The 14,636-nt window shown below is 35.3% G+C and overlaps 1 protein-coding gene and 1 long non-coding RNA gene across 6 annotated transcripts in view; one reads left to right on the top strand and one right to left on the bottom strand.

Moving 5' to 3' along the window:
• Nucleotides 1-14,636, top strand: part of SCN9A (sodium voltage-gated channel alpha subunit 9) — a 168,669-nt gene that overhangs the window by 91,607 nt on the left and 62,426 nt on the right. The window contains exons 12-16 of one of the 2 annotated variants that reach the window (XM_045480075.1): nt 1,309-1,680; nt 4,649-4,778; nt 6,096-6,334; nt 8,430-8,603; nt 10,011-10,367. In XM_045480075.1, coding sequence (XP_045336031.1) covers nt 1,309-1,680; nt 4,649-4,778; nt 6,096-6,334; nt 8,430-8,603; nt 10,011-10,367 — 1,272 coding nt within the window. The remainder of the gene's footprint in view (nt 1-1,308; nt 1,681-4,648; nt 4,779-6,095; nt 6,335-8,429; nt 8,604-10,010; nt 10,368-14,636) is intronic. The other variant, XM_045480076.1, reaches the window with a different exon arrangement.
• Nucleotides 3,337-14,636, bottom strand: part of LOC123599017 — a 125,384-nt gene continuing 114,084 nt past the window's right edge. For 2 of the 4 annotated variants that reach the window (XR_006712933.1, XR_006712934.1), the window contains exons 4-6: nt 11,309-11,432; nt 10,103-10,399; nt 3,337-4,168 (exon numbers count right to left, since the gene is read on the bottom strand). This is a non-coding gene — a long non-coding RNA (uncharacterized LOC123599017). Of the gene's footprint in view, nt 4,176-10,102; nt 10,400-11,308; nt 11,433-14,636 lie in introns of all 4 variants that reach the window. The other 2 variants (XR_006712935.1, XR_006712936.1) reach the window with 2 other exon arrangements.

The following is a 14,636-nucleotide window of genomic DNA, read 5'->3' as shown; positions in this document are numbered from 1 at the left end:
CTTTGTTTCCCTCCTGGTGTGGCAGTACCCATTCTTCTTTCATAAGCTCAGATGCCACTTATCCCACAAATTTGCCTCTGCCCTCACCACTTCTCCCATTTGCTCTTTGGTGCCTTACTTAACAATTACTGTCCTTTGCATTTATGACTTCATTTAAAACTGAGACAAACCGTAAGAAACTCTTGAATACAGAGAACAAATGGAGGGTTGCCGGCGAGGAGGCGGGTGGGGGATGTTTTAAATGGGTGATGGGCATTAAGGAGGGTGCTTTTCGGGATGAACATTGAGTGTCATATGTAAGAGATGAATCATGGTGTTCTACTCCTGAAGCCAAGACTACACTGTATGTTATCTAACTTGAATTTAAATAAACATTAAGAAAAAAATAATTAAAACAATAAAATTTCTACCTTCTACTACTTGAGTCTGTAAGATGCTTCCAGATACACATAGAAATCAGAGTCCCTACCTTCAAAGATTTTATAATTTAGCTGGGGAGACAGAACTTGAAAGCATGTGGTATCAATAAAAAGACATATGACAAGAGCAAAACAAGCTGGATTTAAGGCAAAGGCTTTGTTATCCTCGCTTTCCATTATTCAGAGTGCCTGCCACTTTGTCCTTTACATAGGAAGCACTAGCACTTATTGAATTAGATACTTCCAAAGAATAAACATTCAGTTTTGTTTATGGACACGGTTTATCCTGGCCGTGAATTCAATAAATGCGACTTTTCCTCCTCTTTGGTGTTGGGCAATCTCTTTTTCAAATTCTAGTATTATATGACTTGTAAACTCACTGACATTGAAAGGTCTTTCTTAACATACCTTGACTGAGCTTCCAACATGGAAAGTGGAGTTGCAAGCACTGGAATGCAAAGAAGCACACAGTGTGCCCTTCGGCCTCAAGAGAGTTTCAATTACTTATGGAATTTAGGGACTGATATATTGAAAGCTAAATAACAGGTATGAATACCAAATGCTTTTTACAAGTGGTACGTTCTTTGTAGCAAAATCAATGGGGTAGAAAGCATGTAGTCACTGTAGGCCAAAGTAGGAGAGACCTATACAGTAATAAATAATGTACCTACTCCAGAAAGGATGAATTCTCCAGTCTTTTCATCCCTTATTTGGGAGAATTTGTCTTCCTGCTGAATTGCCTTATTTTTTAATATGTTTCTTTTCAACCAGCGCAGAGCCACCTGGCCTCAGCTCAGAGGTCTCAGAGGCAGTAATGTGCACTTCTATTCTTAGATGCTTCAGCAGATACATCGCTACATGTCATCTTTTTTTTTTTTTTTTCCTGCAGTCACCACTCAGCATCCGAGGCTCCTTGTTTTCTGCAAGGCGCAGCAGCAGAACGAGTCTTTTTAGTTTCAAAGGCCGAGGGAAAGACATTGGATCTGAGACTGAGTTTGCCGACGACGAGCATAGCATTTTCGGGGATGGTGAGAGCAGGAGGGGCTCACTGTTTGTGCCCCACAGACCTCGGGAGCGGCGCAGCAGTAACATCAGCCAAGCCAGTAGGTCCCCCCCAGTGCTGCCAGTGAATGGGAAGATGCACAGTGCCGTGGACTGCAATGGTGTGGTCTCCCTGGTTGATGGACCCTCAGCCCTCATGCTCCCCAATGGACAGCTTCTGCCAGAGGTGATAATAGATAAGGCAACTTCTGATGACAGCGTAAGGATGTTTTAAATAGCTCAGGCCTGGCTTGGCCCTTGTTCTTGCATCAGTCCATCTGCTAGAGGGGCCTTCTTGGGTCCTGTGAATGGCTCTGCATTTTGCAATACCGCTACTACAGAAACACACCTTCACATCATTAATGCAATCCTCATGGGACATGCTGTAGATGTCTAATTCAAAGATATTTAAAACTGCATTTTTTAAAAAAGGAACTTATATTTACTTCCATATTATAAGCCATCCCTTTAGAAAACAATGTATAAAAGACATAGATATATATACATAAATCTCAGCACAGAAAATGCATTGGTTATGCTGATCTTTATTAGTTGATAATAGGTCCCATTTTTCTAAGGAAATTTGGATTCTTTCCACCTACTGCTATCTTTCTGAAGATACTGTTTAATATATACCTTGTGCAAAGAATCTTGAGTTTTAATAATAGTAATAATAATAGCAAACATGTGTTTAGGATTTATAATAGCCCTGTAAGGTGATATATTATCATCCCTCTTTTACATAGGAGGAAACTGAGGCATGGAGAAGCAAAGCAATTTCCCCAAGTTCACTCAGCTAGTAAACAGTAGTCCTGAAGTTCAAACAGGCTCTCTGTTTCAGAGCTTGCACTCTTAACCCACCACATTTTTGCTCTCTCTCCAATGTGTGCTAGGCTTTTAAACTTGGAAATAATTTAATGTTTTTAATGTTTATTTATTTTTGAGAGACAGAGAGAGAGTGTGAGCAGGGGAGGGGCAGAGAGAAGGAGACAAAGAATCTGAAGCAGGCTCCAGACTCTGAGCTGTCAGCACAGAGCCCACCGTGGGGCTCAAACCCACAAACTGCGAGATCATGACCTGTGCTGAAGTTGGGCATTTAACCAACTGAGCCACCCAGGTGCCCTGAAACTTAGAAATAATTTAGAATAGCTATGCTTTTCCCCATACATAAATGAAACTTTTTTCATTAAAATAAGATAAAAACAAAAACAAAAACTCTGTGGTCTGGAGTCTACCAATAAAAATATAATAGCCAAACTATATACATTAATACAAACATACACACATAAAAGCAAAAACAAAACAACGATTCCAAGGCAACAATTTCAAGGGTTTAGGAGTAATTAAGTCAGTAGAGAAAGTGTCTAATTAGGCTGGAAAGTGAGATCTTTCTGGTTTCTGGAGTTTCTAGGTTACCTCTTTAGGCCAGTCACTGTTACATTGCATTACTAAAGATCAGTAGGGGCTCTGACTGACCTAACAAGCTTTGAACTCATGCTAGGTATTCATATATTCATATTTTCAGACAATATATTTTTAGCGAGAATAAAGTTCCATCAAAGTCATGGCCACATACATATTTCATTTGGAATGACTGCATGTGCTTTTTAGGTAACAAGTGACCTCTGTGCTTGCATGATCCAGCTTTGGGCCTTCGGCCAAGATATTTTTCCTTGTCAAATGAGCATGCTAAATTCTATGGAATCAGATCTTTGCTGTGTTTTGCTTTTCAGTGATGTACTATCTGTGAAACATATAATTTATATCAGATTTGGATATTATTTCATATTTTTAAATGAAATATTTTCACTAAAGACTTTACTTTTACCGTAGAAAAATCAGTATTACCATAAATCCTGAAACAAACTACAAAACTAGAGTATACTCTAAGATTCAACAGAAATGCAATAAACATGATAGTGTGGCAAAATGTACAGTTTAGATGAAAAAAATTGCATGACAGATAATATAACCTTGACAACTAAAACGTGTCTACATGAAAAAGAATGTGTTATTCTTGTTTGACTTGTAGAAAAATTGCCATTTCTTGAAAGTCAGTAGATTAGAGACTGTATCAAATAGAAAGATCTCCATAAAAAGCCAGCTACGGATATGTGTGTGTGGATGTCTGTGCACATACACATACAGACAGACACACGTGCATACATTTATGCCCATGTGTCCATGTTTTGATATACACACACATATAAGTATATCTAAACAACTATACAACTTTGAAACTCTAGAGCTATATTTACATGTTTGTAAAGTGGTGTGTGTGTATCTATACATACGTAAATACCACACATACCACACCTAAACAGATAGGTGATACATGTAGAATTGTATAGTTGTTTGTGTGTATATGTGTGTGTGAGCCTGTATGTGTGTGTGTGTGTTGTTGGCATGCACTGAACCAGCATAGTGTTTTAACTTTGAATTAGTTGCCAAGATTTAAAAACAAGACATTTTCACACAAAAATGAGTACACCTGGTAAGACTGAGCTCATATTCCTGCATGGCAACAATCCTTTAGAGCTGAACAGTGGTCACCTCTTTCAGATGGAGCTTACATTCTCCATTTTGCTACAGTGCCCACCAGTCTCCGTCATCCTTTTCACGCTGAGTCATTTATCCTCATCCACTCAGAGCAATTCATGAGATCTTCCTTGGTAATAAGAAACATCCATTACAGTCTCCATGTAATTCTGTTACCTCAACAAAGAATAATTATAGAAATTTATCAGAGAATACCGAGTTTCTGTCCCTTTACCACACATCACTGCAATACACGTTTAGCTGGTTTCATGTAGGACACTTACATGGTAAAACTATCTGAATAAATTCGACACCCAGAAAGATAGGTGATGAAAGTGATTACAACAAGAAAAGCAGCTTGTTTTATTTTTTACTTCCTAAGCATTAATTCTTTTAATCCTCAAAGCGAGAATATGAGGCAAATACTATGATCATCTCCATTTTACCAATGATAGAACTGAGATGGGAGTTAAGTAACTCTCCAGTGACACATACCCAGTAAGTAGCAGAGCTATGATTACAACCCAGCAGCCTAGTTTCTACTTTTATTTACTCACTACAGCTACCTAAGCAAAATTTTATTCTGCACCTATAATTTATTAGAATTATATTCTTAGAACTTTAATTAATCATCTTTTTTATTCTTTCAGGGTACAACCAACCAAATACACAAGAAAAGACGTTCCAGTTCTTATCTCCTTTCTGAAGATATGTTGAATGATCCCCATCTAAGACAAAGAGCAATGAGTAGAGTGAGCATATTAACAAACACTGTAGAAGGTATGTAATAATGCTGTCTTACCCATACAGATTTTTAAACAAAATTTAGATAAACCCCGGTTAGCCTTAAATAGATATATGAAGTTCTTAGGAAGAATTCAAAGAATAAAAAATGATTATAAACAATGGTAAAGATAACCAATGGATACTAATGGAATGGTCTTTATGTGCTCAAAAAACTTGATAAAGTTTTTTTGTGTGTGATTAAAGGTATTGGATGATAAGACTTTTCAAAGATGATTAATGATAATAAATGAAGAAAGCTAGGTTAACCAGGGCTGTGTGGGTTATATATATATATATATAATATATATATTATATAATCTTACAAACTTAGTCTCTGGGCTTACCATCTAATATGCAAGAAAATAATATATACTTCCAGATGTCTATAATGGCTGCCTCTGAGCACATTCAGCAAAATTATAAAATGGTAATCTGTGACATAACATCTGTTAAGATTATGATGAAAAGGCATTAGAGAAAGCAATTTAGAGAACATATAGTGGTTAGACCTTGAGAAGTGAGTCAGGGTGGCAACTTTTACAATGTGCTGGTTTCCACCCTCTCCCCCTACAATATGCCCCAGGTCCCACCTTGTGCTTTCATACCATGATGGCCTCAGACAAAGCTTCCACCCACTTCCTAAACTTAATGGTGAGAAATAAAAGAGATTATGGTATGATGTATCTATTGAATGAGCCACTCCATAAATTATTTCTAGTCTCTTGGTTCTGAGATTGATTTCACCTGTGAAAATATATATATTGATGGAAAATATATATTTCTCCATTAAGAAAACATGGATTCTTGGGGTACCTGGGTGGCTCAGTCAGTTGAGTGTCCAACTTTTGATTTCTGCTTAGGTCATAATCACCAGGTCGTGGGATCAAGCCCCATGTGGGGCTCCACACTGTGTGTGGAGCCTGGGTGAAATTCTCTCTCCCTCTCCTTCTGCCTCTCTCCCCCACCCCCACTCCCATGTGCTTTCTCTGTATATGCAAGGAAAAAGTAAAAAAAGAAAGCATAGGTTTACCATCACATGTTAGGTGTATGTTTCTCTAGGAGTTGCCTCTATCTGCTTTGAATCATTAAATTCACTGCCTTCCCCTAAATTACACTTGGTCTAGTAAATGAACATCATGATAGAAGATTTTTATGTAATATATTATGCTTTCATAGAAGCAGTACTGTTAAATTTGCAAAGTCTAAACAGAAGACTTGTTTCAGTGTTTAAGTCTACTGCTGATTTGTACCTGGTTAGGAATAAAATAAACAAATGATTGACTTCATGCTCTCTCTTGGTTTTCCCCCCAGAACTTGAAGAATCCAGACAGAAATGTCCACCTTGGTGGTACAGATTTGCACACACATTCTTGATCTGGAATTGTTCTCCATATTGGATAAAATTCAAAAAGCTTGTCTATTTTATTGTAATGGATCCTTTTGTAGATCTTGCTATTACCATTTGCATAGTTTTAAACACATTGTTTATGGCTATGGAGCATCACCCCATGACTGATGAATTCAAGAATGTACTCACTGTAGGAAATTTGGTGAGTCTCTAAATGTGTATTATGTACCCATAGTTCTTCCACTTGGATGTCATGATTGTCACTTCTTTTTTTTTTTTTTTTTTAACTCAGATGGGTGTGTAGCTACATAATTATCCATATCCAGAATTCACAATATGAATCATTGTACAGAGTCAAGTTTCTGGTGATACTACTTTAAAATAATTTTGCAGAAGTGCAGAGGTCTATGACAATACTATTTCCAAAGGGGGGGTCACCATCTTGGGAATTGATGGTGTTGGTTTTTTTTTCCTGCCAGAATGTCTCTTCAAAGAGTGTTGCTTCAAAGCAACACTTTGAAAATTTGATAATTACCTATTTTATAATTATATTGCAGCTGCCTTGTGAGTACATTCCCCACATATTTTTAGAAAAACTGTGGATGGTTTGTTTTGGCATAATAGTGAAGTGTCTGGGCCTTTGGAGTCCCAAAGTCCTGGAATTGAATTCTCATTCTGCCTTTTACTGGTTATATGACCTTGAACAAATATGTCTTTAATTTTCTCATTTACAAAGTGATAATAATACCTCACTTGCAAAATAAGAAAAATAATATATTATTTATAATATAATGATAACACTTCATTTATCATATTGTTAAGAGGAATAAACACTTTCTACTTATTAGCCTGGCATATCGTAAGTCGTTAACAAATTAAACCTATTGTTATTATTATTATCATCATCATGCTTTAAATCAACCAACAGAAAGAAGTCTTAAAAATAAGAATACCAAGAAGCTGAAATGGTAGGACTAGACACAGAAGACAAAAGGGCACTTCAGAAAGGATCTGTAGGCTTCAAGAAGATATAGGATCCTGTTTGGCAAATAGACGCCAGACTGATTTCTCAAATGTGCAGTGCTGGTCACATTCTGGCTTAAGTAATGCCTTATGGCAAACAACAAGTGCTAGTTTCTGAGAATCTGTATGAAGCAGGCAGAAGTGCAATTTCATGGCCAAAGGGTCCCCATTTATGACTTCATAAATCATGAATAACTCCGGATGTCTTTGTGAATGTCTGTGTAAGATAATTTTACTTTTGCCGTGGTCCCAAACCAATTGATCTTTGAAGCAAAGACTTTGTATCTGAGTCAGTCTTCTCTCCCATATACTGTATTTTTAGTTGTGATTTATGTACCCCATATGCTCTCTGAGGGAGCATTCTTCTTTCCTTTCATTTCTCTTCGGAAAAAGACAGGCCTATCTGGTTTCTAATTGTTGATGGAGGTACAGGCCATGAAAATCAGTACCTTCTTGCTGAATTGACTGCATCACTGTGAACCCCAAAAGAATTTATCGTGTTTCTTATCTATTGCCACTACCCTAAGTGCGGGGTACTCCCTGATTGTCTTCTTGATGCTGCATTATTTTTAAATGGAGTCGGCACTTACGTAGACTTCACCATTTCCCTTTGAGCCTTCTTTGGTCAGCTTCTTTGAGTCTAATCAAACCTGAATGATTCATAAACAGGTCCTTCAGTGTTGTTTTCTTAAGTCAGTCCTTTGATACCAGTGTCATGAATTAATGATGTTTTGTGATGCACTTTTGTGTCAAAGCTTTGAAAGTCTTACTTTAGCTCCCACTGTGTCAATTAAATACTTTTCCCTCTTCTACTAATAAATCTTTAAAGAGTGAGTCAATATGTTCTCTATTACTCTAAGAGTAGTCAGACCCAACAAAAAGGCTGACTCAAGATTTTAGTGTCAGTCTATATTTCCTTTTCATTTTCTTCCAGAGTATGACCCATATAATTTTTTTTTTTTTTTTTGCAAAAACTGCCTGTGTTGATTGTCATGGCTTTATTTACCTGGAATTTTAATATGCTCCTCTAAAATGCTATCTAAAGATGATCAGAATGGACAGGAAAGTTAGAGCTTTTTAACCTTGTAATACTTACATTGGAGCTATAGGAATAATACTACCAGGTTTATGGGATTAAATGAGATAACACATTTGTAGAGTATCTGGCACATTGTCTGAAGCACAATGATGTTAAACAAATGGTAATAATCATCATTACTTTGATTCTATACTTCTCATAATACCAGAAAAAACACATTGTATTTCTCATTTAGGTCTTCACTGGGATCTTTGCAGCTGAAATGGTTTTAAAACTTATTGCCATGGATCCATATGAGTATTTCCAAGTAGGATGGAATATTTTTGACAGCCTTATTGTGACTTTAAGTTTAGTAGAGCTTTTTCTAGCAGATGTGGAAGGACTGTCAGTTCTGCGATCATTCAGACTGGTAAATATAGACCAACCTTACCATTGTATTCCATATATAAAGGGGTGTTTCTAATGCTTTGTATTATTATTTAAATCTTTTAGCAGTTTAAATCAAAAGACAAGATTAGGTTCTGGTGTCCAGTGTAATCAAGTTAATTCTATAGCAAAAGCTCTTAAAGAGCTCAAAAATCACATGAATATTTTAATCTTAGCATCTTGAAGACATAGTCATAATTTGAATCAATTTTAGACTCTTGAAGACATATTCAGTTACATGCTAGTATAATAGAAGCAGGTAAATAAAATATTTCTTTACTAGTAAGGCAATAATTTATTTCACAGTGAGAAACTTATCATTTACAGAATTTCAGTTCTTACAATATGTTCATTACTTTGTGAGTTTGATAACTAAAAATCAAACTGTTGTCCCCAAAATGATTGTTGTGTGATACCAAAAATATAAAAAATGTAAAGACTTTTTAAAGTATTTTTCTCTAACATGTTGGGCTTTTTTTTTAGTTTTTAAAAAAATTTTAGTTAACATATAGTGTAATATTGGTTTTAGGAATAGAATTTAGTGATTCATAAAACAGCCAGTACTCATCACAACAAATACCGTCCTTAACACCCATCACCCATTTAGCCCATCCCCCTACCCACCTCTCTTCCAGCAACCCTCTGTTTGTTTTCTGTCATTAAAAGACTCTTATGGTTTGCTTGCCTCTCTTTGTTTTCTCCTTTCCCCTATGTTCATCTGTTTTGTGTCTTAAATTCCGCATATGAGTGAAATCATATGGTTGTTGTCTTTCTCTGACTGACATTTCACTTAGGATTATACACTCAAGCTCCATCCATGTCATTGCACATGGCAAGATTTTATTCTTTCTGATGGCTGAGTAATATTCCACTATATATGTCAGGGTGCATGTGCCCCTTTGAATCAGTATTTTTGTATCCTTTCGGTAAAAACATAGTGATGCAATTGCTGAGTCATAGGGTAGTTCTATTTTTAAGTTTTTGAGGAACCTCCACACTAACATGTTGGACTTTATCCCAATGTCAATATGAAAAGGTATAAAAAGTATCAGACTATTTTCAAATTAAAAAAATTTTTAATTATCTAAAAATAGAATTAAGGATAAATTATCAATTCTAAAGGGAATAATATCTGAAATCATTATAAGAGGCTTTTATAGCAATCCTAAACTTCCTTCAAAATATGTGTAGTAATTATATTGTGGCAAGCATAACAAAATAACAAGAATATTGAAAATAGCTGAAAGTAAAAAATAGAAATAATCAATTTTAGCTAGGTAATGATGACAATATTTTAGAATTTAAAATTCTGAACAAAACTCAAGATTGGAAACATTGAAAATTGAAAAATTTCCTAATAATTAACATTAAGCTTTGTGTTTACTTTTAGCTTCGAGTGTTCAAACTGGCAAAATCTTGGCCAACACTGAATATGCTGATAAAGATCATTGGCAACTCAGTGGGTGCTCTGGGTAACCTCACCTTGGTGTTGGCCATCATCGTCTTCATTTTTGCTGTGGTTGGCATGCAGCTCTTTGGTAAAAGCTACAAAGAATGTGTCTGCAAGATCAATGAAGACTGTACACTCCCACGATGGCACATGAATGATTTCTTCCACTCCTTCCTGATTGTCTTCCGCGTGCTATGTGGAGAGTGGATAGAAACCATGTGGGACTGTATGGAGGTCGCTGGTCAAGCCATGTGCCTTATAGTCTACATGATGGTCATGGTCATTGGAAACCTAGTGGTACGTAGTCGCATGTTCACACATTGAAAATTCTGCGTAGTAAATTGTTATATGACAATCACTTATTTTATAATTATAGGGTTAATTACACATAAAACTATTAATTGCAATAGAATTTTGATCATTTTAATACAGGAGAAAAAACAGAAAATAAAATGAAATATTGTTTCAATTTCCCTGACAGATAATCCATATTTATATTTTTCACAATATTTATTTTAATGAATGGTTTCCTACTTTATTCTCTCATTTTGATAGTGATGGCATATGAATTAAATCTGTGGTTTTCACGTCTCTTAAAAGTCCTTTCAAATATCAAATCATACTAGTAAACAGAATATGATTGAATTAACAGTAATAAAAATGAAGCTGTAACAGAACAAGACAATTGAAAGGACTGGTCCCATTGCACTACAGTCAAATATAGTCAGACATAATAAGACATAGTGTCCTGATCTACAGCAAAGATCAGGAAACTATGGCTCATGGGTCAAATCCAGCATACTACCTGTTTTTGTATGGCCTTGTAAGCTTGGGAATGTTGGGGGTTTTTTTCTTTTTTTTTTTTTATATTTTTTCAATGGTTAAAATAAAAGGAAGAATAATATTTCGTGGCACATAGAAATGATATGAAATTTAAATTTCAGGCTCTGTAAGAAAAATTTTATTACAATACAAACATGCTTATTCATTTACATATTGTCTATGTCTGTTTTACTCTGCAGTGGCAGTGTTGAATAGTTGTCCTAGAGATTCTATGTCCTACAAAGGCCAAAATATATATTTTTTTAATCTGGCTCTTTACAGAAGAAATTTGCCCACCACTGCTCTATAATATCCCTTTAACAATTGATCTTCCATGTCTCCATTAGTGTTTTCTTGGCTTGTATTCTTTGTTTGTTCCTTTCTACCTACTTATTGGTGAAAATTTTCAAACTTACCAAAGGAGAAAATTGGGATAAGATGTTCTTCCATGACTCACTGACTTCAATTTTCAAAGCCACCATGTTGACTTGGTTTAGTCTGTCGGCTTGGCATCAGACTCTGGATTAGGTATCTCAGGAGCTAGGGTATGGTAACAACTATATGGTTAGTACTTACACTTCCCACTGGCTTGAAAATAAGTTACTAATTTTTTTTTTTGTCCTTGAAGCCCCATATCAAAAGTAATTCAGAGTCTAGGACAGAAACCTACATTTATCAAATCACATCCTAAATAGTATTGTTTTATGCCATTAAATGGCTAGACATATACATAGTAAATTATGCAATACAAATTCTAGATCTGCACAAAATATAGACACCATGAGTTCGAATTCTGTAATTATTAACCATCCTCCAGTTGTAGTAATAAATTTCCTAGCTTCATGTAGGCTTATAATTCCCAATATGAAATAAAATATTCTCTCTTTGGTTCTTCTTCTGTATTTAACATTTGTATTATAAGCTCCTATAATGTGACTTGTTCATATACTTCTTATAAAATGTTGACATAAAAATATTGAAATGTAGCTCTTTATAAGATACAGGAGGTCAAAACATACCACACCAAAGCCACTGATCACAACTAATTTAAATATTTAGTACTCGCTCAGGCATGTATGAAGTAAGGGGGATTCCTTGGGCTGTCTCAACTTATTCATTCAATATTTTTAGTACTTTCTCTGTGAAAGGAAATATATTTGGGTATTGCAGGATGATTAAAAATACATACCTATGAGTTAGTCCCTCTCTTCAAGGTACTTACATTCTATGGACATAGAAAAGTGGTACACCAAATTATCAGGTAAGGAAGAGGTGGTAAGTGCTAGCAGTGGGGCAAAAATAAAATGCTCTTGACACTTAGAAGAAAAGGAGAGCAGTTCTAAATAGTGACTCGAAGAAGAATTTTGAAATGGGTCTTTGAATAATACATAATACAATATTGAAGCTTGAACACAGGTGTGAGTGTAATGACACACTTTGAAAAGCAATATGAATTTATAGTTAAAAATAGATGGGGTATCTTGGTGAATGTTTAATCCATATAGAATTGGTAATGACTGCCTCATGTTGATATCTGTTCATTATTTGTTAATGAGAGATAAGAGAAGTGTAATTCACAAAATAAATAACCAACTCTCGGATAAGGAATTACCATTGATGTACAATTAGAATCTAAAAAGAAAGACACATAAATTTATATTTCTGATATAGTCCTCTGCATACTAGTGTTATATGCTAAACAGATCTCTCACTTTTTTTTTCTCACTTACGCCTTAAGTCATTTTACTACCAATTAATTAAAATGGTTAAAAACCATAAGTTTTAGAGGGTAGTTCAGAAAAGTAGGTTTTAGTAATCTCAAGTCTATATCAGGAAACTGGCAAAGAACATTAATCAGATAATGTTGAATCAAATATACATTTTATTAATATTTCTTTCTCTGCTTTTATGATAATGGATATGTGATATAAAATGGACTTTATTGTTATTTATGATACCTGGTAGATTTTAACAAAATAGTGGAGTCTTGTCATGATTTTTGATGGAATAAAAATTATTGTTATTATCCTTATGAAGATGTGATGAAGCATATTCTTGAAATATGTGGAATCTTGTAAAAGTGAAACTCATAAAAACAGAGACTAGAATGTGGTTACCAGAGGCCAGGGAGTGGGGGACATGGGAAATGGTGACCAAAGTTCAAAGTTCTAGCTATAAGATAAATAAATTCTAGGGATCTAATTTACATCATGGTAATTGGTAACATTACCATATCATATACTTGAAAGTTGCTAAGAGAATAGATCTTAAATGTCCTTACCACACACACACAAAAGGTAATTATTTGACATGATGGGGTTGTTCCTTAGCACGATTGTGGTAATCATTTTGCAATATATAAGTATATCGAATCAACACATTGTACACTTTAAACTTACACAATTTTATACATCAATTACATCTCAATAAATGTGGAAAAAATAAAGTTAATTACAAATTGGAAAGGAAGAAAGAGAAAATCTGTTAACACTTGCATTGATTAGGGAGGCTAAAGTAGTAGAATGAGCCCTTGGCTTCTCATCAACATTCCTGTTAAATATACACACACACAAACATGTTATCTCATAATGAAATACATTTTCTCATTGACAATAAAGACCAAAATGAAAGTAAACCACTTCAGAATTCCTCAGTGATTCATCACAGTTGTTTTCTGTGATTTTCTCTTTTTGCTCCCCCTTGGACTCTTCTCTTAAATCAAACATATTAACATAGACATTTTTAACCTGTGCTCTTCTACTTACGTCTCTGAAAAACTGTTTTAGATGAGACCAAATTCAGGTGTGAGGGTATGAGTCCCTTCTCCTCAGATTGACCTAAATTTGATTATTTAGTGAGGTAGATGTTTTTGTCTATGAAGACACTTCATAGTGTATTTATGTGAAAGGGTATTTAGTATTTAGTGAAAGGGTGTTTCAATTACCTTTTTGTTTCCTACATAAAACAACACTTAAATATAATGTAAATACTTTCAACCCTCCGTGAGAATTTTTTTTTCTTTTCACAATATTGAGTTCACCTGGACCCCTACCTCAGGGAGGAAAAACAAGTGGTTTTGCACACAAACAGGACTTTTCTTCAAGGCTAGGAGTTGTCCTGACCTCTTTTATTATCTCTTCCAGGGTTAGATGATTGGCATAAAGCCACTCAATCATAATGCCATTATCTCATTTGAATTGGGTTCAGTAGGCAGGCCCTTTTCTATGCTTTAAAAGCCTCATTAAGTTGCAAGCTGGCACAATTCTTGGACAGAATATTTTATTACAGGAGGTTTGCAAGTGTTCTATGTTCCATTTGTTGCAACAAACTGACATTTAACTTCTGGGAAAAGTGAACATCGAGCTTGGCCTAGGTTACTTCAGCACAATAAACACTAATCACAATTTTCTTGTTCTAGTTTTTTCTCACAGGTAATAAGTATTAACTATAGTAAATGTTAGGAAGGCTTTTTAGACCCCTAAAAGGGAATTTGGCCAAGGGACTCCTGCTGCAGAAATGAATGTAAGAATGACATAATGATAATGAGGAGGGAACATTCTCTTTGCTCCTCAGGCTAAGTCCTTCATGGGTGTGGCTGACCTCTGCTCTCCAGAGTTCACAGGAGCTAGGTTCCAGAGAGAGTGACGAGGAATCCCGCCTGTCCTCTGCCCCATCACATGCTCTTACCTATGTGTGAAGAAGTACAGAAACCTTTAATGCTGGTTTGGGTTTTGGCCTGTATTT

This window comes from Leopardus geoffroyi, chromosome C1 (genome assembly GCF_018350155.1).
Source record: "Leopardus geoffroyi isolate Oge1 chromosome C1, O.geoffroyi_Oge1_pat1.0, whole genome shotgun sequence".
NCBI lineage: Eukaryota > Metazoa > Chordata > Mammalia > Carnivora > Felidae > Leopardus > Leopardus geoffroyi.
This window is presented reverse-complemented; position numbering and strand designations above follow the sequence as displayed.